The following is a 24,511-nucleotide window of genomic DNA, read 5'->3' on the forward strand; positions in this document are numbered from 1 at the left end:
TAAAACTACAAGTTATCATTTTTACATTTTTGTTTGTGTATGAATTAAACAAACAGATGCAGCGTGATTATTAATGAGCTTCAGAAGTGTTGGCAGGTGTTTTGTTGAACTGTGACGAGAACCAGGCTAGCTGATTCCCACTCCTTTACTCCACTACTTTTTATGCTACTGCTCTGTACTTATCATCTCATCTCACTCTCAGTGTGTCAGTAGTCACACATGGTAGTAGATAACTGCATACATAAGATCATCACAGCATAAGATCTGCAGGAAACAAAGAGCATGAAAGTGGTGGGTGACATTCAACAAAGGGCCGAACAGAGTGGAACAGAACCAGGGACACTGTGATTACATAGTGTGCGTCCGTACAACTCGGCTTCTATAATTAATTAGAAAGTCACACTCATTTAACAGTTAGTAGCAGTTACTACTTTAAATGACATAAGACAAGTCCTATTGTATTGTAGGCTGAAATCAGATTCATATTTTTTAGAAATTTGACAGAACTGGATTTACTGTTGATAATTTAGGATGAGTTAGGAGTTTTTCTTAAAGGCTTGAACTTGTGACTTACTGTTGAGGTGATGCTGTGGCCATCACTGGTCATCTGCATTGAAATCAGAAGAGGAGAGTCCTCATCACCCCATTCTCTGGCCCTGTCAACACACACACACACACACACACACACACACACACACACACACACACACACACATACACACACACACACACACACATTACAATCACTGTAGGTATCTATACATCTAGGTAAAGAGCAACATGTCACTAGCTGGAAACTGACCTCCAGTGACTCAAGTTCTCATGCTCACATTTTTCTACAAAACACACACACACACACACACACACACATACGATGTAACTGTCCATGCTCGCACAATAAGTCTGCATTTTCCTGAAAATAGGAGCCAGCTTGTGAATATAAACTGGTCCGATTTACTTTGTTTGTCTATCCAGAGCCAAAAATGTGATATTTGTGCCTTAAATAAGTAACTGGATCGCAGCTTGAAAGCATGTGATATTTATGGGGCAAATAGGCTGCAACAGGAAGCAGCTGTGTCTGCCAGATTCTATCAGCATGTTAGTTTGTCTTTGTAATGCAATAACAATACTATTCTTTAGTGAGTGCCACAAGAGAAATTCTCCTTTTTTAGTCCCCTGTCAAGGAAGATCAAAGGTCAGACATCAGCTGCTGAACAGCACCTCTGGGGCTGGTAGAGATTCAGCAGATACTGGTTCTCCTTGTCGAAGGTCAGTCTGTGTGACCCTGCAGCCCATATTTAACCTGGTAATTAAGGTAAAGGTATTGATTTTACCAACAAAAGCCTGAGGTAACGAGACGACAGTTCGTTTTCAAACAGATGAAGCAGGTTAAAGCATTAACTCCGGGTCATGTCCACATGGACATGATCTTCTCTTTTTCTGTCAAGTTAATAACTTCTGATTCAGTGTACAGCTCCTTTTTGTTTTTGTTGGCTATTTAAAGCTGTCAAATTAAGTCTAAAAGCATCAGTGGTGTTTTTTGGTTTTTTTTTATCTTAACATCTGTCTCACTACAATGTACTTTTTGTAGTGATCATGTACACAAAAATATACAATTATAGCCTCTGTGAGGCTATAATTGGACACAGCGCTGCTTTGAGTTAAATGCTAACATCACCATGCTAACAAACTCACAAAGAAGTGTTTAGCAGCAGGTATAATTTTTACCATGTTCACCATATTGATTTAGAGTGTTAGCATGCTATCATTTGCCAATTAGCATTAAACAAAAAAGCCCAGCTAGGGCTGATGGGAATATGTCTTGTTTTGCAGGTATTAACGGTGGACCAAGAGTCCAACAGCCGTGCCACATAGCTAAAAATAGATTTATTATAAAACATCAAAATAGATTAGGCTACATCAAGATGAGATACAAGTGCATAGAGTTTCTCTCTATATTTACGATAGCTGAGACGATTGTGACAAAATCAATCAGTGTAACAGGAAATGACAAAGAACATTTAAAAGTGGTTGGGCTCATGCTCTTAGTCATTTTAGACTAAGTATCTGTTCTTGATGGACAGCAGAGAGCCTTTCACCAGTAGAGTACTGTAGATGCCTTATCAGCTTTAAGCACCTATTACAACATGCTGCTGCGTCTCTGCCTTTTTATGACGGCTGTCTAGTCTTATCGCAGTCAAGGGTCAATATCATCGCCTGACAGACTGTGACAACTGGCGTTTCTGCCAACAACACTTCCTGCAGACAGTTCACCATTTACAGTTTATCACGTCTTTGTATCATGTAGTCCGGGTAAGGCTAAGATGCAAGTTCAACCCAATGTCTCATTTTTTTTCATACCGTAAGCATCCATCATTCACCAGACTGAATCTTGGCATAGAAAGATTTGACTTTATCTCAGAAGAAATACAGATATAGTACGGGTCGGCGAGACTGGTCTGGATTTGTTTGGTGGTTCCCAGAGCCGAACGAGCTGAGAAACCCTGATCTAGTTGACAGCTTTTCCAGTTCTGACTTGTCCAGACATTCTGTCTCTGACATATACATAACATTCATTGGGTTGTGAAAATATATGCACTTTTTCTTTTTTGCGCGCCAAAAGAAAGTTCAGGGTGTTTTCTGTCAACGTCTCCGTTTTCTTGAAGACAGCAACACAACCGTGTTAGATTACACCAACACCTCATTGTACTAGGCTAAAGGGCAAACCCACCATCTGTACTCAACAAGGGCAAGTGATGTATGTTCTTTTCTGAACGCATGTGGACCATGGACAGATTAAAAAATGATAGAGCCCTAGGCCACCACCGTCTTTTGGTACCCGCACAGATGTTTTATGATTTCTAAATTTGCAGCGATTCCCATTCACCAGATCAACCAAAACATAAGAGCCCAAGCCTGAACACTGATAATTCACAATTCAAATTGTCTTGTATGTAAGACAATGGCGCACAATGTCAGGACAGTTTCTAGTCTCTTCATGGTGGTCCACTCCATGCTCGATATGACATGTGGCGGAAGCAGTTTTTGTGAAGAATTAACAAAGAGTGCTTGAGAAAGTAAATCAAATCCTGCATACGTTCATACCTTCACACACCTGGCCAATAAACAAATGTTATAAGATCTAATAAGCACCTTATCTGAAACGCACTGAGGCCTTTAGGTGCCCCTGACCCCTTAGGCACCTGGGCCTGTGGCCAAAAGGTCAGTTAATATCATCCACAATTAGGACACAAAAACACTGATTATACACAGTAAATATAATTAAATGTCAAGTTCCCGAAGGAACAATTCAGCTCAACAATGGTGCACAGATTAGATTCAGTTTTGCATTCTAATTACAACAGCACACTGAAACATTACTGATTACTGTTTGCATTTTAAATGCTCCGCAGAGGAAATTGTAATCAGTATTATCATTTCTCTCTCTTTCTCTCTCTTTCTTTCTCTCTCTCTCGCACACACACACACACACACACACACACACACTTGCGCACAAAAACATCACTGGACAACAAAACTAACACTACCCACCATCCTCTCGTTGCTCACTTGGTTACTCACACATCGCACTCTTGGAAATGAGAAAATATTTGCTTAATATGAATTTCTAAGAAAGAAAAAAAACTCAGGAGCGAAAGAAAAAGAGAGCGTGAAGGGAGAGGAGCTATAATTCTGACAGGTTGCTGTGGTTTTCTTGTGTGATGCAATCCAAGGAGGCGTGTTTTCACAGCTCACCGTGTCCATTTCACATCTGACTGACACAGAGCTGAACTGAACAGAATGAACTCTGCAGAGCAGTAGGCAGGGAGAGAATAGGTTGGTTTTTTGTCTATTTTTTAAATTACTGTATTACTTACAGTTGTAATTATTACTAATCAAAAAAGTTCCTTTTGAGTTTATTTTATTTTTCATTCATCATAAAAAAATTGATGACATTAAACAGAGACACAAGAGCCTACAGCCATGCCGTCACTCTGTGAGGCTGTAAGGAGCAGCAGTGCTTTGAGCTACATGGTAACGTCAGTATGCTAACATGCTCACTATATATATATATATATATATATATATATATATATATATTATATATATATATATCAGCTATATATATATATATATATATATATAGCTGATATATACAGTATATAGCTGATGATGGCATTGGTTGAAGAGCTAAGGAATCACCAATGTTATTACACTTAAGCCTGTGGGGGGAAATTTTTACTTCACTCAAATTTTGTTGACAGGCGGTGACAACAGGTGCTTTTCGACGGTATAAAAGTGTGTGAGTGACAATGCACACCTTCGAATAAAGTACAATTTACAGTGATTCAAACAATGGAATTTGGAAGAATTCAATTCAGATGTCAATGCATCATATCATTTGAATTCTTTTTGTCTAAGGATTATTTTAAATACAGTATAACAGCCTCCAATTCTTAAGAAGTGCATCATATGTTCAGGATCAGAGCACTCCTCTCTGAAATTGTATTATTTTGTCCAGTGTATTTCTCCCCTCTAACCCTATTTCTATTCATTATCTGGCACTGCACTTAGCACTCTGAAAATGTAACTTATAAAAAAATGCACACTCTGCCACACACAAACCTGCACACACACAAGCAGAATTCCACACTACATAAACAATAATTATTCCTGCATGTGTTCACAAATCTCAACAAGAATAACTGGCAATGTGCTGACTCTTGACAATGTGCCTAGAAGTGTATGCTGAGATCATTTGTAATGTAACAAAGGTCTAGAAGTTGCAAATCACATTCATTTAATTAAGAAATATTGTGTTGTGATCCTTGTATCATTGTTAACACAACAAATGCAGAAAATTAAGTGATCCTTAACTCGCACTTGTTTTGTTGTCAGGTGGGAAGTAAATACTTCTCACATAATCTCACACCTCAGATTGTGAGCGGGCTGAACCGTGTGTGTGTGTGTGTGTGTGTGTGTGTGTGTGTGTGTGTGTCTGTGTGTGTGTGTGTTTGTCTGTGCTTACATGCACATTTGTTTGTTTGTACTGTATGTGGAGGAGGAATCTGGTACAGTTGCCAAGGAGACTGAGAGGTATCATGTTCTGCAGTCTATCCTCCTGTAATTTTAAATGTTTGAGTAAGGAAGACAGTCTTAAACAAACTACTGCTGGGACAGATGCTCTCCTGCTGTAAAGTGTGTGTAAAGTAGCTGCTAATCATTGTTAATGTACTGTACATTAAGAGAGCGGGATTAAAAGATCAGTCTGGTGATATTCTATATATCTTTTTATCATGAACAGCAAATCCCATGAAAAGACCAAAACTTCAAATGAATTGATCCCACTAACAATAACTGTCTGTGTAGCAAAAGTCTGATATAGAGCTTATTCCTCCGTGCCATTGAATTCCACTGTGTCCAAACATCAGGCACATCATCGTCCTGGGGCTAAAAATACTCACCAGAGCACCAAATGTTTATTAATCCGCCACTGAAAATAATCCCCAACAAATACACTGTGCACACTACTTTTGTTTGAGTAATGTTCGCTAACACCTACAACCCATCAGCAACAGCATAGTAAGAGCCAGACAGTCAAGAAAATAAGAACTCCTCGAGCTGTTCTTTGTAGCTGTATTGCATTCTGGTCTTCTTTCCTGCTATTGTGAGCGTATAAATTGGCCTCTCTCCCTCTTCTACAATGAATCCCTTTCTCAGTGCTAGCACAAAAGAGAAACCCCTGCTCTTTTTCTTTCAGGTCTGTCAGTGTTTTTGGTTTTTTGGAGTACGTCTTTACACATTTGCTAAATGTTAATGGATGGTATCATTAGGACTCACTGGTGGAGGTGTTGGAGGTGTTGTTTACTCATATGTTAGGATCTGCAAACATCACCGAACACTAAACTCGTTTCTTTCCAAATTAATGCACTTTGAGCCTTACACAGAAGGCCAGTGTGTTTGTGCCAAAGAATTATGTTTGTCTCTAAGTAGCCATCCACACAGCTCGCACAAGTTCAAATTTAGCACATCGGGTTCCTGCTAACTGGTCGTTCACTGTGAGAAAAGTCAAGGAGAAACGGCACGTGTCACCAAAATCGACCTGGACTGTAACTTTACCAGAGATGCTGCCACCTATTTGCCCTCATTCCTTAAAACTTCTGAACTTTCAAGACATGTGTAGTTTTTACAACGTAAGAAAAATAGGCAAAAAAAAAGAAAAAGAAAAAAATTTATGAGAAGGGGAACCAAGGAATATTTTATAGTGACCCTAAAATCCAAGATTTCATCCCAGCTCACTGTTGATGCTCAGTGGGATCAGAACATCAGCACTTCTATTTTTCTGCACTACAGTGAAAACAGAATGTGATCTTGAAACTTTTTAAAACAGATTTTCATATTACATTATAAATACAGACAGATACATCATACACTGGAGAGTTCAGAGGCTCTTCATCTCACTTGACTTGGAACTTGTGGAAAAATTAGGAATATGTTTTGCTACTATTTTTTTTTATGGCTGCAGAACTTAAAGGGAACAAAGCAGAAAGCAGAACCCTTGTCAGTTTCACTCAACAATGATCAGCCAAAAGCAAAAAACACCATCCGGTTTCACACACACACACACACACACACACACACACACTGAGCCAAGGAGGTTCTATACAGTATTATGTTAACTGACAGCAGCAGCAGGAAACAGAGGATTTAGAGAAATGACAAACGTGTAAAGTTTGCTCAAGAACGAATTGGTTTGGGACGCCAATCAAAACCATGAAATAACCTGTCACCACCAGAAGCAGCCGCCACACCAACACACACATACAGTACACACAGACACTCTTCTCTGGCTGGTTTGGAAAGGCCTCTGCAGTAGAACCATGTAATGTTAAACTCTCAATTGCAATCAATACACTTAAATCTGCGGTGGAAAGAGTGAGTGCACAGAAAGTCACTAAAACTCTCCATAACCCATCCATCTCTGTTGCTTAGCGCTAGTGATGTTTTGATGCCTCGCTAAGAGCATCTGTTTATTCCCTACAGTAAGAGATAATTCTACGTGCATTATAACTGATGAGATGCTGTAAATGTGTCAGGTCTGAAAATAGAGCACAACAGGTCACGACTGCTCATGATAGCCCTGATCCAGTGTTGGACACCTTACTACAAAATATAATCTAAAAAAGTTACTACATCACTTGGCTAATTACTCGACAGCAAAAGTTATCTACAGTAGTCATTTACATCAGGCTACCCTTTACCTTACAACCGTCAGCTCCATCAAAGGCACATTCAAACAACTCCAAACCCTTACACCCACACGTCAAATCTCCTGTATTTAACATATGGATTAACAGGGAGTCAGCTGGCTGAGATTTCCCTCTGCTAAATTAATGTGAGCACCAACAAATTGTGTCTTAGTGAAGTTGTGAGATTCACATAACCCCAAAATCCCCACCTAATTCCTGAGTGTCAGCTAACGATAGCGAGATAGCTAAAAAGACACAATCCAACAGACACCCTTGGAATTAGCCGAAGAAAGCTAAGATGTTCTGCATCAGTCTATCAACTGAATGCTGCACTGCCAAACTGAAGAGAGATACCAGATCACTGACAAAACTCTTACAAACTGCATTATTGCTGTTGTGGTATCAGTGAGTAAAACTGGACATTTGTCAGATGAAAAAACAGATCCTTACTGCGTCACTGAGGAAAATACATTTTCAATCGGCGCATGACAAGAGGAGATTTCTGCAGTGACAGCAGCATACCTTGAACTCACAACCTCCTGGGGACAAATGGGCCATCAGCCTGGAATAGATGCTGTAATGACAGATCCTGGTGGACAAAGTCTGCAGAGAATTAACTCATTATCTCATGCCCGGCTCTAATGTTCGGGGGGAAAAAAAGATCACATACGTGACAACTTCTGCTCTTCTTGTCGGCTTTGTGTCTTTCTGAGGCCACGTAAGCTCTGTAGATGTAGCATTTGATGTGCAAACAGGACAGTTAATCTGGTGGGTTTTTATAAACTATCAGTCCAGCCAGCATCTGGAGACAGTTTTTTTCCCCCCATTGAAAGACCATATTTGGCAGCTTAAATAAAGAAAGAGACTGGTGAATTCCTGGAACACCCAGTGTGGCTGAAAAACAGATTCCGTTTTGCCAAGTTATTTAAAACCATTCAACTACGCTCATTACTTAACTTGTTGGTGAAGTTTAACCTAAAGTGAAATACTTAAAGCTCGATGATCAATGTCAGAAAAAGTGTCACTTGTGAGAAAACCCTGAAACTGATAACCCCAATAGGAAGAGTATGAATACTGATAACAAGGCTTCCATGATTCATTATACAATTTTTTACAATAAAATTGTTTACAGTTTTTTAAGCACTTGAGCAAAACTATTGTAAAGTTTGAAAAACTGAAAAAATTGTCCTTTTTTTGTGTATGGACATGTGATTTTACTGTATTTTCTTAATGTGGACCCCAAGAAGAGGAGTCGTTTCCATGGCAACAACTAATGGGTATCGAAATAAAGAATAAAGAATAAAATTTTACATACAGAAAATACATAAAGTCTGTAAAACCACTGCTTGAACAGGATTGAATAAAACCTCAAACATATCCTCAAATAAATGGTGTCAACTACAATTACTGTTTATTCAGATTCCCCTCATTTTCCTCATTTTCTCCCTTTGTGTAGAGGCACTGACTTTTCTGTGCGATCACAGGGACGCACTAAATCACACACTGGCCTGCTGCACTCATCGCTGGAGCAAGATGCAACCCGTAGAGGACGGAGCGTGTCCTCTGCATAAAGATGTGTGGGTGGGGGGTAATGGGTTGTGAGCAGGTAATTGAGTGCGCTGGGCTCGTCACAATAGGAGTGCCAGCTCACTTGATGAAGGCGGTAAAAAGGAGAATGGCCGACAAATAGTGAGCTACACACACACACACGCACACACACACATACGCGCGCCCGCACACACACACCAACAAATGCAAAAAGACCAGCAGGCTGTGGAAATAAAGCATCTACTCAAGGCAATCACCCACTGTATGCCTCCCCATGGATTTAGTTAGTACTGATCAGTTTTCCATTTTCTCATAGTACCACTGTCCACATCAATATCTCCTTCTGTGCGCGCTCTGCCGGGAAATCATGCTTAAAATTCATTCAAGGAAACAATTATATGCCAATAAATAATTAAAAAAAAGCTTCTTTCTCTAAACAGCTTATGTCAATTTAAATGAAAAAAGACAATAAAAGTATACTTTAAAATGCTGTTAGTCCCACTTTCACTCATTCACAGATGGATAATGTTTAACTTGATGTTTTGCATGGTCTCCTTTTCCACATGCACAAGTCACATAAAGCTCTTGTTCCACAAAAATGTTCCTACGATAATATTTAATGGAAATTTGTTATCAACAATATTTGCCCCAGACCGGTGAAGAGGATGGTGTGCAACAGACTGTGTCTGGGTTACTTTACCTCACGAATAAATGGTCCCATTCAACTTCATGCACCTGGCGAAAAAGAAAAACCTTGTTCCACGAGAAAAAGAGTCCTCTCCCTGCCCTGCCTTTATGTGCTTCTTTCATTAAGTAACTTGTAGGCCACAAATAGATTGTCAACAAAGATTCAGGAATTTCCCGTATGAGCCCGAAGTTTAATTCCAGCTGCATTAAGAGATAAACATACCAACTGTGGGAGGATAGCCAACCACAGTTTAAGTTTCTCTTCTGCAACAACAACCACAACAACAACAACAACAACAGCTGATTATTATGTTTCAGATGCTCAGGAGAAACTGAGCTATTAATATTTGTTCAATGGCATGTGAGATATTTTTTGCCATGCTCATTGCTTGGATACATTTTGAAATTTATAGAGCACTGAGCCCCAGAGACGTGTTTAGGGGAAACCCAGTCTGTGCTCATACACAAGGAAGTCAGAGAATGTCAAATGAGCATCAAACAACTGGAGAGTGACAGCTGAAAATCAGCAGTCAAGGAGGTATATAGCTTGATGATTTTCTGAAGTTGAAACTAAGCTAGCATTTACTGAACCCATACAATCAGAGGGTAACCAGAGTGTCTGACACTTTTTCAGCAGCTACTCGCCTCTAGAATTTGAAGGCTCCACTCATTGGCTGTCTGCAGTGTCAATCACAGAGATGTCTACTCATTGTCTTAAGACAGTGAGTGTATTATTTTATTAGAAAAGCTGTGTTTACTAAAGGTTACAATGAACACAAAGAGAGTTCAGAGGATTTTGTCCCCCATCACTTACTCATACATCACCCATTACTGAAATCACATCAGGAGGAGATCTCTTTATGACCAATATGGACAACAGGAACAATAACAGTGACCAATGCCCTTTTCAGTGTACATATGGACATGTGAGTGTTGTATTATAATCAACTTGACAATATGTGAACCTATTCTTTTGTTCAATCAACAGTCCAAACCGAAGAGACGTTCCACGATGACATAAGATATAGGAACGGGTGAGTGCTGATTCATGATAATCACTTAAGTGTTGTTAGTTACATATCTGTTGATGGATTCATTGGTTGATCATTTCAGCTGTACCTTGTGTCATTTTTTTGAGAAGTGATGTACGAAACAACACCCTGGCATGAAAGTAAACTGCAATCAAAATTCCAAGTTCATCCCTTCTACACCTGCACACCATGCACTATACACATACTTGTTGATCTCGCTGACGGTTAGAATCATGTTGGATTAATATGGCACTGATCTCCAAGTGGCTCCTTCTGACCGGGACAAAAACAGAAGGTGTTTCCGTACTGTGTCAGCAGTAGCACCAAAACAAAGGGCTTACAGAGTATCTTGTTGGATTTACTACAGCCCATATGATAACTTATCTCTTTCGATAACCAAGACTTAGACTTTTATGTTGCTTTGGGTTAGGTGACACTGATAATGAATAAGGCCTGGATAGCCCTGGGAATCAGGCTAATGAGTTGGCGTTGGTACAGACGGCCTAAAATTAGCCCGAAGGCAGTGGCTTTCTCCTACATGCCTACAGGGAGTGGCTAATAAGGACAGCACAGTAGGCGATAGCAGGGACAAGTAAACTGTTTCTGGTGAAGGCAGAGACCACAGCTGACACACCACCCCCCCACCCTCCCCCAAATTACTTCTTTTCTCTTTTTTTTTTTTGCTGTTAAGCAGGTTACTCAAGTACTCACTGTCTCTCAACACCAATTTGTTTCACCTGCCTGATTCATTTATCGCTCCACTTGTGGCTACTGGCCAGTGTTGGAATAATGCCCTCTTCATGTTTTCAATTTTTGGATGAGGCAGGAGTGCTTATTTTCTTCTAAGATAATCAAAATCAGATTGAATTTTTATCCAGATTCAACCTTTTATGCAATAAAATGTGTAATAATAGTGAGCCACCATGACTGCTTGTTTTCACAAATTGCCTTTTATTTATTTTGTATTCTTCCCAGATGCTGCCAGAGGTTACAAAATTGGAACTTTCTATTCCTGGGAAACAACTTAAGATGAGTGATGAGGATCTGTTGGTTCTTATTTTCAACGCTAGATTGGACCAATGCTGTGTGTTTAAAGGATTGGACAGCGTGTAATATGTTTTGTTCATGTGGAAATGCCAGAAGATGTTGGCAGGCTCATGTTGGTTTGGACAAGATTTCCTGAGAATAGGAGCCATGTCAAGTGAAAGCAATGAAGTTGATTTATCATCAGAGGGGATTTAAACAATGGCCGATGGAATTGCTTTTGGAAGACACCACTGACTCAGCTTTGTTTGAAAATGTTGCATCCCATGTGATCGCTTAGGCATAACTCCCTCTCTCTAAATATCTGAAATACTTTGTGCTGGCAAATGATCAGAAAAGGGGTGGGCTGTGGGTTATCACAGCTGTCTTGTTGAGCAGCTATTTCATATTGATTATATTTGATTACACCAATGAAAAATGTGAATAATTCAAGTGAGATAAGTGAATGAGACTCGCAATCCACTGTTTTATCAAAACTTGCCTTGGTCTTCATGAAAACAACATGCTGGTCTCATCTCCAAATATGCAATTCTCCATTAACATACAGAATTACATTTCCTACCATAAAAAGGTACATGAACATAATATATGTTAGTAAAACACAGTTTTGATAATGATCTACCGCAGCAAGACACTAAGTAGGTTAGTTCTATGTAATATAGCACTTTTCCATACTGTAGTCACAAAATGAACAAGACAGGACAATAGACAATACAATGTATAGTAAGGGTGTGGCTTTGTCTTAGTTACCTATAAACCTGCTGTTTCAACATGAGAAGGTGAAGATGTTCCATCTATAACATGGTGTTATATAAAGTATTGTCTCAAACCTTATCGCCAGACAAGAACGTCCATATTGGATGATTCTCTTTGTACAAATATAAAAACAGCCGGATTGCATAATACTGCACACAACCATGTATAGATGAATATACCGTGCATAACCACCTACTGTATGTATATAAAGTAACTTAGACGTAGATTTCCCATTCAATATTTATTTCAGCACTCTTCCATACCTTGCACCACTTGTTTCCCTCTCAGATTGAATGCCACAGCCTCTCAGATGGAGAGAGAGAGAGAGAGAGAGAGAGAGAGAGACCACAGTTTACCATCTTCTAATAACTACTTCTAGCATGATAACACACCGTGTCACAAAGCAAAAGTCTCATGAACATGTGCACTTCAGAGGCCTCTCCAGTCCTCAGATCTGAACGCAGTAGAACAGCTTTGAGCTGTGGTAGAGTGAAAGATTGGCAGAATGAATGTGCAGCCGACAAAACCACAGAAATGATGTGATGCAGTCATGTCAACACGGAGCGGATTCTCAGAGGAATGTTTCCGACATCTCGTGGAATCCATGCCACAGAGTATTGAGGCTGTTTCCAGACCAAAGGGAGGAACCTACTACCTATTAGTATGGTGTTCCTAATAAAGTGCTTGGTGAGTCTACTTGGCCAACAAAGCTGATTCTGATTCTGAATATCTGCACATGGCAACTAGGTTATGTTTAAAGTTAGGGAAATATCATGGTTATGTTAAATAAAATATGGTTACGGTTTGGTAAGGGTTGTGAAACTGAGACACGTCATCAAAGTTAGACATGCTGAACAACCATCAGCAATCCAGACTACCACACCATACATACCAGGACACGCTATAGGACACACCATTTCTGGATGTTGTCACTGGATGTATATCACGAGGTGTGGAACCATCCAATATAGATGTAAATCCTGGGGATGCTGTCCTGAGTATTGATATTATTCCTATCTGTGATACATAACCTGCTTTCCCTCTTACTAATGGCTCACATTGTTAATCTGTCCATTATCTCTGCATCAGCTTATCTATCTCCATGTTTCTGCTCACTATGAAAGGATAAGTTAGTTTGTGCACCTGCAGTTTCACAAAGCAATATACTGAAGTGTACTGTTCAGCAAGCTGGTCTGTGGCAGGCTGAGGATACGTTACCTACAATTAAGGTTAAGAATTTGTAAAAGCTTCAGAACACACATCATCAGAGTTAAAGATAAATGCTCCTGCATTTGCCACCTGATTTCTACTTACAAACGCCACAATATTGGAACGTAAATCCTAGAGCTGGAAAAATTAGTTGATTAGTAGGTCAGGATAGGACAGGAAAAGAATCAACAACTGTTTTGATAATTGAAAATTTGTTTTTGTAATTTACCAAGGAAAAATTGTGAAAATTGGTGGTATCTGGTGTCATCTTCTCCAATATGAGAAATATCCGCATCTTCCCATTTTAAATCATCATAAACTAGATATCTTTGCATTGTGCAACACTTTGAACTGTACTGGATATTTTGCCTCAATTGTTATAAGTTTCATAGACTAAATGATAAATGAATTAATAAAAATATAATTGGTAGTTGATTAAAATAAAATAAAAATGAATCCTTGCAGCTCTGTTCAATCTTTTACTACTCGGGCCGTTATGCTCTCTAAATCGTTTTTCACAATTTCAACTTCACACACAACTTTTCTTTTTTCATCCCTATGTCTTTTCCTTGCACACACACACACACGCACACACACACACACACACACACATGCTCACATAGTATAAATAGTACAATCTACAGTATATCAGTTATCTTACTGTATTGTACTACTATGATGTTTACAATCAATTAAAAGCTTAATCACTTGAAAAGCAGCCAAATATACGGCGGCAGCAGTGGCTCACCCCGCTGAAGTGCATTTGCTTTAACAATAGATGCATGCATGTGTGCATATGTGTATGTGTGCACCAGTGACTGTGTATGTTAGCACCAAAGACAGTGTATGTGTGCACAAATGAGCTTCTGTGTGGATACAGTAACAAGTTGTGTGTGGGGTTTGTATTTCTAATAGACAAACTGTACTGTAATAAAGTAACAAAGAAGGAAACATTGCAGAACGTCTGCTGTGAAATGTCAGCAATCAGTTCACTGTGTTGGGGGTAATTGAACAACAGCAGACCTTTTCATGTATCCAGGCAGCCAGCAAAAGTTTTTGGAGGTATTGATGTGAAACAAATTCCCATTAATCTTTTTATGGATGTCTCAGCAGGCCAAAACAAAATGCTGTTGAAGCAGAGAAGGGAATTCTGACACAACTTAACCAACTTCCAAGGTGCATAGAGAAAGGAAAAAGTCTAGAGACGTGAAAACTCAAGACTCAACACTTGTCGTATAAAGAACTATTTTATTGTCAGACCAACACATTTCGGCTTGACCCTGACGAAGGCCAAAGATCTACGTATGACCTGGAAGACGCCCCTTGAATCCATTCATCACTGCCCTTTTTTTCACCTACTACACATATCTACTGTATATTTACCAATCGACACTCTCAGATGACACACCCCTGATTCTAATGACAGAAGTCATGTCATAAAACAAGCAATAAGACCTTGCTGAGCAAAAGGAAGTTCAACTAAAGTTTAAGCACTTATTCTGAGGTCAAGTTATTCTTAATGTCTACTAAAAAGATCTGTCTTTATGCAAAGTTCTCTGCTTGTGGCTTATTAAATTCTCCTCTTGTGCAGAAATAGTCTTTTTTTCTTCTTTACACTAAATGTTAATCTGTCCAGCCCACATGACATTTCTAGAATTTTTTCTATTTATATTTCAGTCTGTATAAGTCTCAGCACCTTGACTATAACATTCGTCTTTCATTCATCACTGAGAAGTAAATTCATATCAAACTAATGTCTATTAAATTATTATAGGTATATAACCTAGTAGTTCTGCCTCATAATGATCATCTTTAGTGGTTTTAAAGTGAGTGATAAAAAATCAAATTGACAGTAGTAATTAGACCAATCAATGGGTCAAGTGAAAATTATAAGCACCATACACTGCATTTGATGATTGCAGCCTGCTGCTACATCTGTGTCAATCAATAAAATGACATTAAGAAAAATGAGGAACTCTTAGTACAGTTTTGACTTCTTCAGTTTTTTGTAATTAATGTTTGTCATTGTCATCTGGATAGTAGCCCAGTGTTCTGTTTGAGTTGTCCTTTAAGCAGCAAAACATGTCACCGTAACATCATAAAAATTTCAGTTACTCTTACAAGCATTTTTCTCTTTCTTTCTTCGCTCTGTCAAACTTTAAAAAAAAAAAAAAAAAAAAAAAATCCATGTAACCTGCTCACCTGTGCCGGGCTCCTCGCCTCCGTCCCTCCGCTCCAGACGCCCCAGTGCGCGGGAGTAGCTTTCATAATCCGGCTGAAATGAAGAAAAAATAAAGACCGATCCCATCTGCATGAGCTGTAGATGAGTGACACTTGGGCTACAGTCCGCCTGGTGACATTGGGAGCGAGAGAGAGAGAGAGAGAGAGAGAGAGAGAGAGAGAGAGAGAGAGAGTGAGAGAAAGAGCGATAGAGAGAGGGAGAGAGAGAGGTGCTGCCACCCTGTGGCTGCATAAATGCAATGAGAAAATGGAGATAAACCTGCAGGGTGTACAGCTGTACCTGACACAAGCAGGGGCCCAGAAAAGATGTAACACTGTAAACAATACAGTGAGGTATTTCCATTTGCTGCTAGTACAAAATGCAAATGTTTAAATGGCATTTTTTTCCTGCTGTGAGAAAGCTTGAATATGACAATCATGTAGGAATTGTTTGGGACTTTTTGTGCAGTATTTACAAAATGGCCATTCTTACTACATTAAAGGAATAATTTTTAAAAAATACACTTTTCTCTTTCTTGCTGAGAGTTAGATGAGAAGATTGATACCACTTTGATAGAATGGGTGAATATAGCGTACCACCAGCAGCTGGTTTGCTTTCAGTAGCAGAAAGACCGTAGGGGGAAACAGTAGACCAGCTCTTTCCAAAATCTACCTACCAACACCTCTAAAGCTCACTAATTAAAACATTGTTTTTTTAAAGGAGCTTTATTTAACTTTTTGCTATTGCTACATAGCAAATTTTAGCATCATTGCATTTACAAGAGGTTACATGATCTGATCAGCGCTACTTCTTAATCCTCTCATGCTGAACTGAGGGCAGACGGGATGTTACAGTGACTCACTGTTGCAAAGTGTATATGAAATGGGCTGGGGCTAGCTGGTTAGCATGCTAACTTAAGTAGAAGAAAAGAAGTGTTGGAAATAAAGGCAAAATGAGAGTTAACATTGGCGTTGCTTTCCACAACTGGAGACAGCGCGTGAATGAATGAAGGTTAATGCTGAACTTGAAATGTTTCTGGTAAGTAAACAGCTATTAATGCTAACATTTGCTATGTTGCAATAACAAAAACATACATATAACATCAAAAACAATCCTCTATGGTCTTGTCATGGCTATGAGGTTGTCAGGCAGCAAGTCATTAGCAAGTGCCTGAAAAAAAAAAAAATAAAATAAAAATCTAAACCAGAGTCTTTGTAACATAGATAAATGGAAGTGGGACATGCCAATTTTGACCTGAAGCTGAAAAAATGAAACAGAGACTATGTGTCAAATACTGTAGGTAGCCTCCTTTAACTTCTGATACGTTGTACTGCTGATACTTCTTCTTTGGTCACTTTAGTTAATAGTCAATTGAGTGTTATTATGTTATTTTGGTACAGCTACTTTTGTTGAGGTGTTTGCGGTGTGACACACGGATCATTTTTTCCCATGTAGTGGACCTGTTTACAGCATCACATAAACACTGTGAAACCAGCTCCTCTGTTCAAACTGCCAGGCACAGTCAGTACAAGAAAACAATATAGGCGACTATTCACCTCACCTCAAGAGATGATAAAGTATAAACATAACTCAGTCAAAAGGATCTTCACAAGGGACTTTTTATTTGTTTTATTTTGTGGTTGCTTAATTCATGAATTCATGGTTTCATATTTTGTTGATTTTTTATGGTTATGAATTACTTTATTTCATATTGAACAATTTTGGGGCTCCATACTGCGCTGCAACTCATATTCCTCATTTGTTGAGACATTTCAGTCTGGACAAACATAGTGGATCAACATTGTCATTCTTAAACAAAAACGTTAGGAAAGCCCTGTTAACTGGTAAGGGTACAAATGGTTATTAAACAGCTGAAAGCCACCCAAGCCTAAACATGTAGTGGTACATTAAAGAGGCGTTCCAGCCATGACAGTGAAGTGGCTGCAGAAGTAATGTTGCAGTAGTATTAACAAAGCGTAGCAGCAACAGGTAGGCCTAAATTCCCGACAGCACATGAACGCATCACGCACCGGTGCAGCTGGATACTTCGTGTTACCTCAGAGAAAACAGTGATAACAATGAGATAGCATTAATCTGACACACAGGTTGCACCTGCACAGCCACGCGGATTAAAAGGATTAACAGTCGATGACAGCAGGATTTGGTTTGAACCTGGACCCAGTCTGAACAAAGTTTAGAGTCACTGTTGCTCGAGCAAACAGCTGTTTCAACGTCCACCATACAAGCTAGACGAACTGGGCGAAACCGCGACCCCAACCGTGGTCCTGAATGTCAAAACTACCAGGAAATGCAGGTGTGTCGGTGCTCGGGGACAAGTCGCTGGAGTTTTACCGGGACCCGGTAAGCTTCTACCGTGAGCGTATCGAGAAACACCGGAGCAGAGTGTTTCAGTGCCGCCTGCTGAACAGACCGACCACCTTCATCTGCTCCGTGCAGGCAATGAGAGAGCTGCTGTGTGGTAGGCTATGTTCTCTGTGCATCATTGTTTACGTGTGTGTGCTTGTGTGTGTTTGTGTCTGTCTCTTTACTTTTAACTCAACATCTCAGAGTTTAGTTTAAAGTAAATGTTCACAAACAGATTCAACGTATCAGTATTTTTCCGTTGCTGAATTATTAATCACAGCCTGAGTGATAAATCATTGAGTCAATTGTTAACTTTATTTATTAGATATTGTGCCACCTGTTTGTGCCATCATTAAACAGATAGCCTACATACAGAAAGTAGTGCGTCTATTTCCTTGTTTTCTCTGCCTCGGGATAATGAGTCAGAGTTTGTGCTCGGGCAGGGGAACAAAAGGAAAACTTCTTCTATATGGGGTAAAATTAACCCCCGAGATTAGTGTGATCTGTCATGGGAGAGACTCGTGATGGTGCTGTACAGGGGGAAGGAGGGGGATGTAACTGAGATGAAATTTTATTGTAGTACTATTATATTCTACCACCTTTTGATAGGCTAGTTGTACTATTAACAAGTATATAATAAATATAGACTATATGAAATATTTTCTGCATAATGTCATACAATATATCAACTGATATGATTAATATAAATATGCCAAACCTCCTCAATGCATCATCAGCTTTGCCTTAATACAGTACAGACTAAAGGCAGAAAAGTTTGTGAACAGGAAAATGTCATGTTTGAAGTTATTAGCAAATATAATGAAATGCCCAAATAAAAGAAATAATAACACATTGTATTGAGATTAAAAAAATAAACAATACACAGCATTCATTAGATTACAAAACAGTAACGGGACTATCAAGATAATCATTTGTCAAGCTGATGTTAGACATCGGGAAATACACACACACACCTGCTGCTAGAATCAAACCTGACATGGACATTGTGTATATGATTGATGTAATGAGTGTGTGAACAGTATGTATATATGTTTGTGTGTATGTTTGTGTTTCAGAGAAGTCCAACGTGTTTCAGAAGGATCCGACTGACTTGATGACCAACATGTTCGGTGACACCATCGTCACCACTAATGGTAAACACACACATACACAACAGCCCCACAAATACCGAAAAACAGAGCTTCTAAAGTGGCTTCAACAATTATTTGATTAGTTGATTGACAGAAAATGAATCAGAAACAATCTTGAAATTTATTTGCGTCATTTTTAAAGCAAAAATGGTAAAAAAAAAAAAAAAATGTACTTGCACCTTTTTAACGTGAATATTTTCTGACATTCGTTAAAGTAAACTAAAGCTCTTGGGTTTTTGGTCTATTGGTCAGACAAAACAAAACATTTGAAGATGTCATTTTGGATTCTAGAGACTTCTGAGGGGTGTTTTTCATATTTTATAAACCGAAAGAAATCCATTAAATGAGAAAATAATGGATTGATTAATCAATAATCAAAATAATCATTAGTAGTAATCAGTGTCTGTTAGAAAGCTAAAACTATACAGACGGTATAGCAGAAAAACTGACTCTGGTGACTTTCTACCACCCACTACAATACATACCTTACACTTGTATAATACAGGACCATGACTGTAATCTGCTTAAATTCTGCTCTGCAAATGTAAATATGAGGAACTTGTATCTGCATGTTTCAGGTGAAGAGGCGTGTCTTCTCCGTCTGTCCCTCACCAGCCTCTTTTCAGGAAGTTGTTTGGAATCGTCAAGTGATTATATCACCAGGTAGGGAAAGAAATTTCACTGGAATAGTGTTTCAGCATAAATTCATATGATATTTTGTTGTTGGGAATGTCTTTGATGGTGTTAACAGCCATGCATTTATGACCTGGAGACTGACATAGTTCTTCATACAGTTTCATGAGTTTAAATGGGCGTACAAAGCTCATTCTCTTTTTTTTCTTTTTCTTTTTTTTTTTTTAAGTCTGGTTGTGTATTTAGACATTAACTGTGTCCAACCTCTTGTTCCGTGAACGTTCACGATGGAACCAGAAATGCTTACAAGGACATTTGTGACGCAACTGCAGGGCTTTTATTGCTGCAACAGTTGTGGTTTGTCCATCCATGTCAAAGGTTTCTTGAGCAAACGAATGAATGAAATGACTCCTATCTGTTCCAGGGACAAAACTTACCTATAGTAATTATACTGTGTGTAATGTGGTGATTTAATATTTGAATAACAAGTGAATGTTGCTTATGATATTGTTGTAATGTATATATTTTTGAAGACTCCCTTGTGATTACTTTGAAATGAGAAGTGTGTTTCTCTACCTCTTTCTTGCTACAGTGTATGTGTTCGCTGTCTGAAGGAGCTCTCTCTCAGGTACCACTTAACGTAAACCTCCAGCACTCAAAGCATTTCTATTTATATGTTATATATTTAGATTTCTTTTTTACAGACTTTTGTCCTTAATGGCTCCCATATTAGCCCTTTTTACTACAGTCATTAGGGGGATTTTTAGCAGCATTTCATTCAGACTAATTATTTTAGGACAGTAAAAGTAATGTACGCAACTAATTGATGCAACTGATCTATTAATGTGTAGTAGGCAGCCAGAGTGTGTCTACTCTGTCTTTAAGCGCCTGGGGACGGAGTTGGTTTTGGGCCTTTTTCTGAACGTACGAGCGGAGGAGCAGCCTGAACTGTTCCAGGAAATCACGCAACTCTGCACCCAGCACTGGCATGGTAGGGACACACACACACACACACAGACACACACACATACATAATACATATATATATATATATATATATATATATATATAACCAAGTATGGATGTGTATATACAGAGTTGCCACTGACATTCCCAAGCAGCTTCCTTTTTTTTCTTTCTGTAACTATCAGTTGGTAGCACTCGTATTATAAGACACTCGCTCTCAAAATCTTTCTCTTCCAGATTTGCTTGCCACGTCTGTGTTCTTGTGCTGCAACACAACATTGCAAAATTTACCACTTCCCTTTTCTTTTCAGTTCAATAAAACTTTTTTCAGTGTGTTTTTGACCATCTTCGTGTGTTAACTTCTGCCCCTGCAGGCCTGATCTCTGCTCCAGTCAACGTGAAGGTTCCTCTGTGGTCATCGGGTTTCTCCACAGCTCTGGAAGCCAGAGACAAACTAATGGACATCATCAAAGACAAACTGGAGAATGACACACAGGGGTGAGACTGAGACTGCCCCTGTCTCCACTTTCTATGTTTCAAACACACGAGCGCAGACGCACACACACACACACACACCCACACACACACACACACACACACACACACACACACACACACATGCGCGCTAATGACTGATCTTTGACCTTGTTTTCTTCTCTCTCAAACTTAGTCAGGTCAGAAATGCACTATGTATTTGCACCAAAATTAGGCAGAACTTTACAGATTTTCTAAGGCAACAGCGACATTATCCACTGAAAATAGTAATGGCTCTTCATCATTGTGTTGCCATTCTTACCCCCCCCACCCAACTTGCCCTCTCTAGTTTTGTGGGCACTCTCAGGTCTTTGCCGCTGCCCGACTCCAGTTGTGCCTCCCAGCATCTCCTGCTGTTTATCTCGGCTCTGATCCCCAAAGCTCTGGCGTCGCTGCTCACCTCCTTCACACTGGCACTCAGTGGAAACGAACAGGTACGCAAACACAGACAAAAGTGCACATGTGGATGAGACAAAATGACAACAAGATTCAGCTGAACAATTCGACGTTTAATACACAGATATCCTGTAAACAATAACTATATAGCTCTTCTGATTGTGAGAATTTCCGAAGAAAAAGTGCCTAAAGGAAATTAAGGCATTCCTTTGAATTTAATTAAGACACAGTCAAATCCATCATCCTCGTTCTTTAGCTCTTTGTGTTCTTACATCAAATCCTAATAAAATTTAAAAAAAAAACGCTGTGGTGGAAATTGGTTCTAAAACAGCACTACATTTAAAATTATTACCAGTATTTCTTTTCTTTCTGAGCAAGAATGAGACCTCTGTAACATCCATAACAAAGTGTCATACCTTTTCCTGCCAAGCTCTTCCTGTTTTAATTGTTAAATTAACAAATAAAAATCTTCTCTTTCTCCATGATCAGGAGGAGAAACGCAGACGAGCGATAGAAGACCCTGATTACCTGCACAGGATACTGCTGGAGGTGCAGAGACTCTGGCCTCCTTTCATTGGTGGACGCAGAATAGCTGATAAGGTAGGGCTGCTCTGCTGGGGCCTGAAACCCATCCTAATGATTTTCACGTTGTGCTGAATGAGAACTGAGGATTTTATCATCCTGTGTTTTGAATGTGAGAGATTCAGTGTCACTTTTGGGCTCAGTCGTTATCAGAATGGATTTAGACAAGTCGTTATAACACAGATTTGGCCGTAATGGCTGATTTTCAAGATCATGGAGGGTCTGCACTGGTCTGTGAAAAATAGGGAGACCATGGTCTGCTGACCACTGCCTGCAAATGTTAGCATATCATGAAGTGTGGGGGAGTTGAGGATTGAAATTGTGCATCTAGATCAAACTTGTCTGATTTTATGTGTCACATTTTTGACCAGTAGAAGATGCAGTTGTCCAGAAGATCTTAACAATCAGTACAAAAGTAGAAACATATATCACTCACTGGATTGTTCAGTTTGCATAAGAAATATAAAAACTTAATTCTATCATTTATTTCGCTCTGGATTCAGTTTATGCTATGCTAGATGTGGGAAAGGTAAAAATCTTAACAAGGGTTTATGTGTTGTAGGACAGCTTGATTCCTTCCTTAGAAAACCCTATGTTGATGTACACCATTGTACAAAATGTCTCCCATTTCTTTACATTTCGAAGAATTTGTGGTGGTTGTTATTTTACCTCTGTGTTTTTATCCTCCTGTAGTCTTCGCAAAGTGGAGGGTTTTGTTTTGTTGTACTATGCGTTGCTCTCCTTTCCTCCAGATGGCGACAGATTACTGTAGATGACAGTCTAATCCGCTGTCAGGTCCTCTCTTCTGAGTCTAATGTGCAGTACGACCTACAGGGGCTGGACTAAATAACAGCATCATTTTACATTGCATTATGGTATATATATTATACGGTAGGTGTCCAGTAAAAACCTTGTTACTGGTATTTAAATGTTGAGAAGTGAGTCCTATTATTAGGCAACTAGGCAACTAGGCAACATGAAACATGAATAGACAAGTTACTGAGGCGAGGCCAGGCAGTCACTGCCTGAAAACTAAGAAGTTTCTGTTATTTTGGACGCTTTCTTTTTATTAGAAATTGTTGCATGTTGGTTCAGCTATCACTTCCGTGTGCTTTGTTTACTGGTAACTTATTATCTATAAAGTTTTGTTAAAAGTTGTAGTCTAGTATAACTTGTGTTGTTGTGTTAATTTTACTCTGTATGCTGGTATGACATCAGAGCTGTCAACCAATAGAATCACACTTTTAATAAAAAATACTGTCTCATGATTGGCCGGCTGCCTATCCCGATGGCGGGGCGGTCAGAGCGTCTCTGCTTCCTCCCACTCCGGCTGTCTTTGATCATTGTGACCTCATCAAACAGGCTTATGCAACGACCCAATCAGAGGCATTGATCCATCTCTGTGATTGATTGGCTCCGCTCCGCCAGAAGGAAGGAAGCGAGGTTGGGGTCGGGGTTGGTGGGGGTGTTGGTGCTGAGGGGGCTGGTGGGGGATGCTGGTGACGCCGTGAAGCCGAGTGGAAAGTCATTTGTCACTTCTAGGAAATGCACCAGTACACTTTGATTACCGACGGCCTCGGTGGGACATGGGTCCATGACGTGGGGTTTTAGAGAATTTTAGTGGAGAAAGAACTCAAGGACCAGGCGCTTTTCACAAGATCTGTGAAGCCGTAGAGTTCATAAAGGTCAATATATAACAACAAAGTAACAAACATAAGCAAACAAGCATAAATGCAGATGGTTTGGCCGTTATGAGGGGAGGAAGGAGTACTAGAATATCTGTGGTGCTTCAACTGCACATAAGACTGTTATTTTTGTTGAAAAGTATTTAAGCCAAAGTACAAAAGTAGCTGTTTTGAAGATTACTTGTGGAACCTCAAAAATAAGTAGAAAAGCAAGAGATAAGAGCCGGATCTGTACTGAAAAGAGTTAATGAGATGTTTATGTGTGCAGGTAGGCGTGTAAGAAGGAGAAAGATTATTAGTATTCACAATCAGGTGGAAAAAGTAGAAGCTCCATCAGGTGGAACTAAGATATGCAATAGTTCAAGCAGCTTGAATGTCTTTTGAGTTTCTGAGAGCAGGTCAGAGAGAGAGAATGAACTCATATCTCTCAGTGAGAACCGCGAGAAAGGAGGAG

General features: G+C 39.4%; 2 protein-coding genes across 5 annotated transcripts in view; one reads left to right on the plus strand and one right to left on the minus strand.

Annotated features, from left to right (window-relative positions):
- si:dkey-247m21.3 (5-hydroxytryptamine receptor 4) overlaps window positions 1–15,945 on the minus strand; it is a 44,592-nt gene extending 28,647 nt beyond the window's left edge. For both annotated transcript variants that reach the window (XM_056402789.1, XM_056402790.1), the window contains exons 1-2: window positions 15,728–15,945; window positions 575–656 (exon numbers count right to left, since the gene is read on the minus strand). In XM_056402789.1, coding sequence (XP_056258764.1) covers window positions 575–597 — 23 coding nt within the window. In that variant the 5' untranslated portion in view covers window positions 598–656; window positions 15,728–15,945. The remainder of the gene's footprint in view (window positions 1–574; window positions 657–15,727) is intronic.
- Window positions 15,946–17,497: 1,552 nt separating this feature from the next.
- LOC130186525 (uncharacterized) overlaps window positions 17,498–24,511 on the plus strand; it is a 41,447-nt gene continuing 34,433 nt past the window's right edge. Inside the window, exons 1-8 of one of the 3 annotated variants that reach the window (XM_056403708.1) lie at window positions 17,498–18,225; window positions 19,187–19,264; window positions 19,840–19,924; window positions 20,487–20,522; window positions 20,746–20,885; window positions 21,235–21,358; window positions 21,684–21,828; window positions 22,280–22,390. In XM_056403708.1, the coding sequence (XP_056259683.1) occupies window positions 18,036–18,225; window positions 19,187–19,264; window positions 19,840–19,924; window positions 20,487–20,522; window positions 20,746–20,885; window positions 21,235–21,358; window positions 21,684–21,828; window positions 22,280–22,390 (909 nt within the window). In that variant the 5' untranslated portion in view covers window positions 17,498–18,035. The remainder of the gene's footprint in view (window positions 18,226–19,186; window positions 19,265–19,839; window positions 19,925–20,486; window positions 20,523–20,745; window positions 20,886–21,234; window positions 21,359–21,683; window positions 21,829–22,279; window positions 22,391–24,511) is intronic. The other 2 variants (XM_056403709.1, XM_056403707.1) reach the window with 2 other exon arrangements.

Source organism: Seriola aureovittata, chromosome 18 (genome assembly GCF_021018895.1).
Source record: "Seriola aureovittata isolate HTS-2021-v1 ecotype China chromosome 18, ASM2101889v1, whole genome shotgun sequence".
NCBI lineage: Eukaryota > Metazoa > Chordata > Actinopteri > Carangiformes > Carangidae > Seriola > Seriola aureovittata.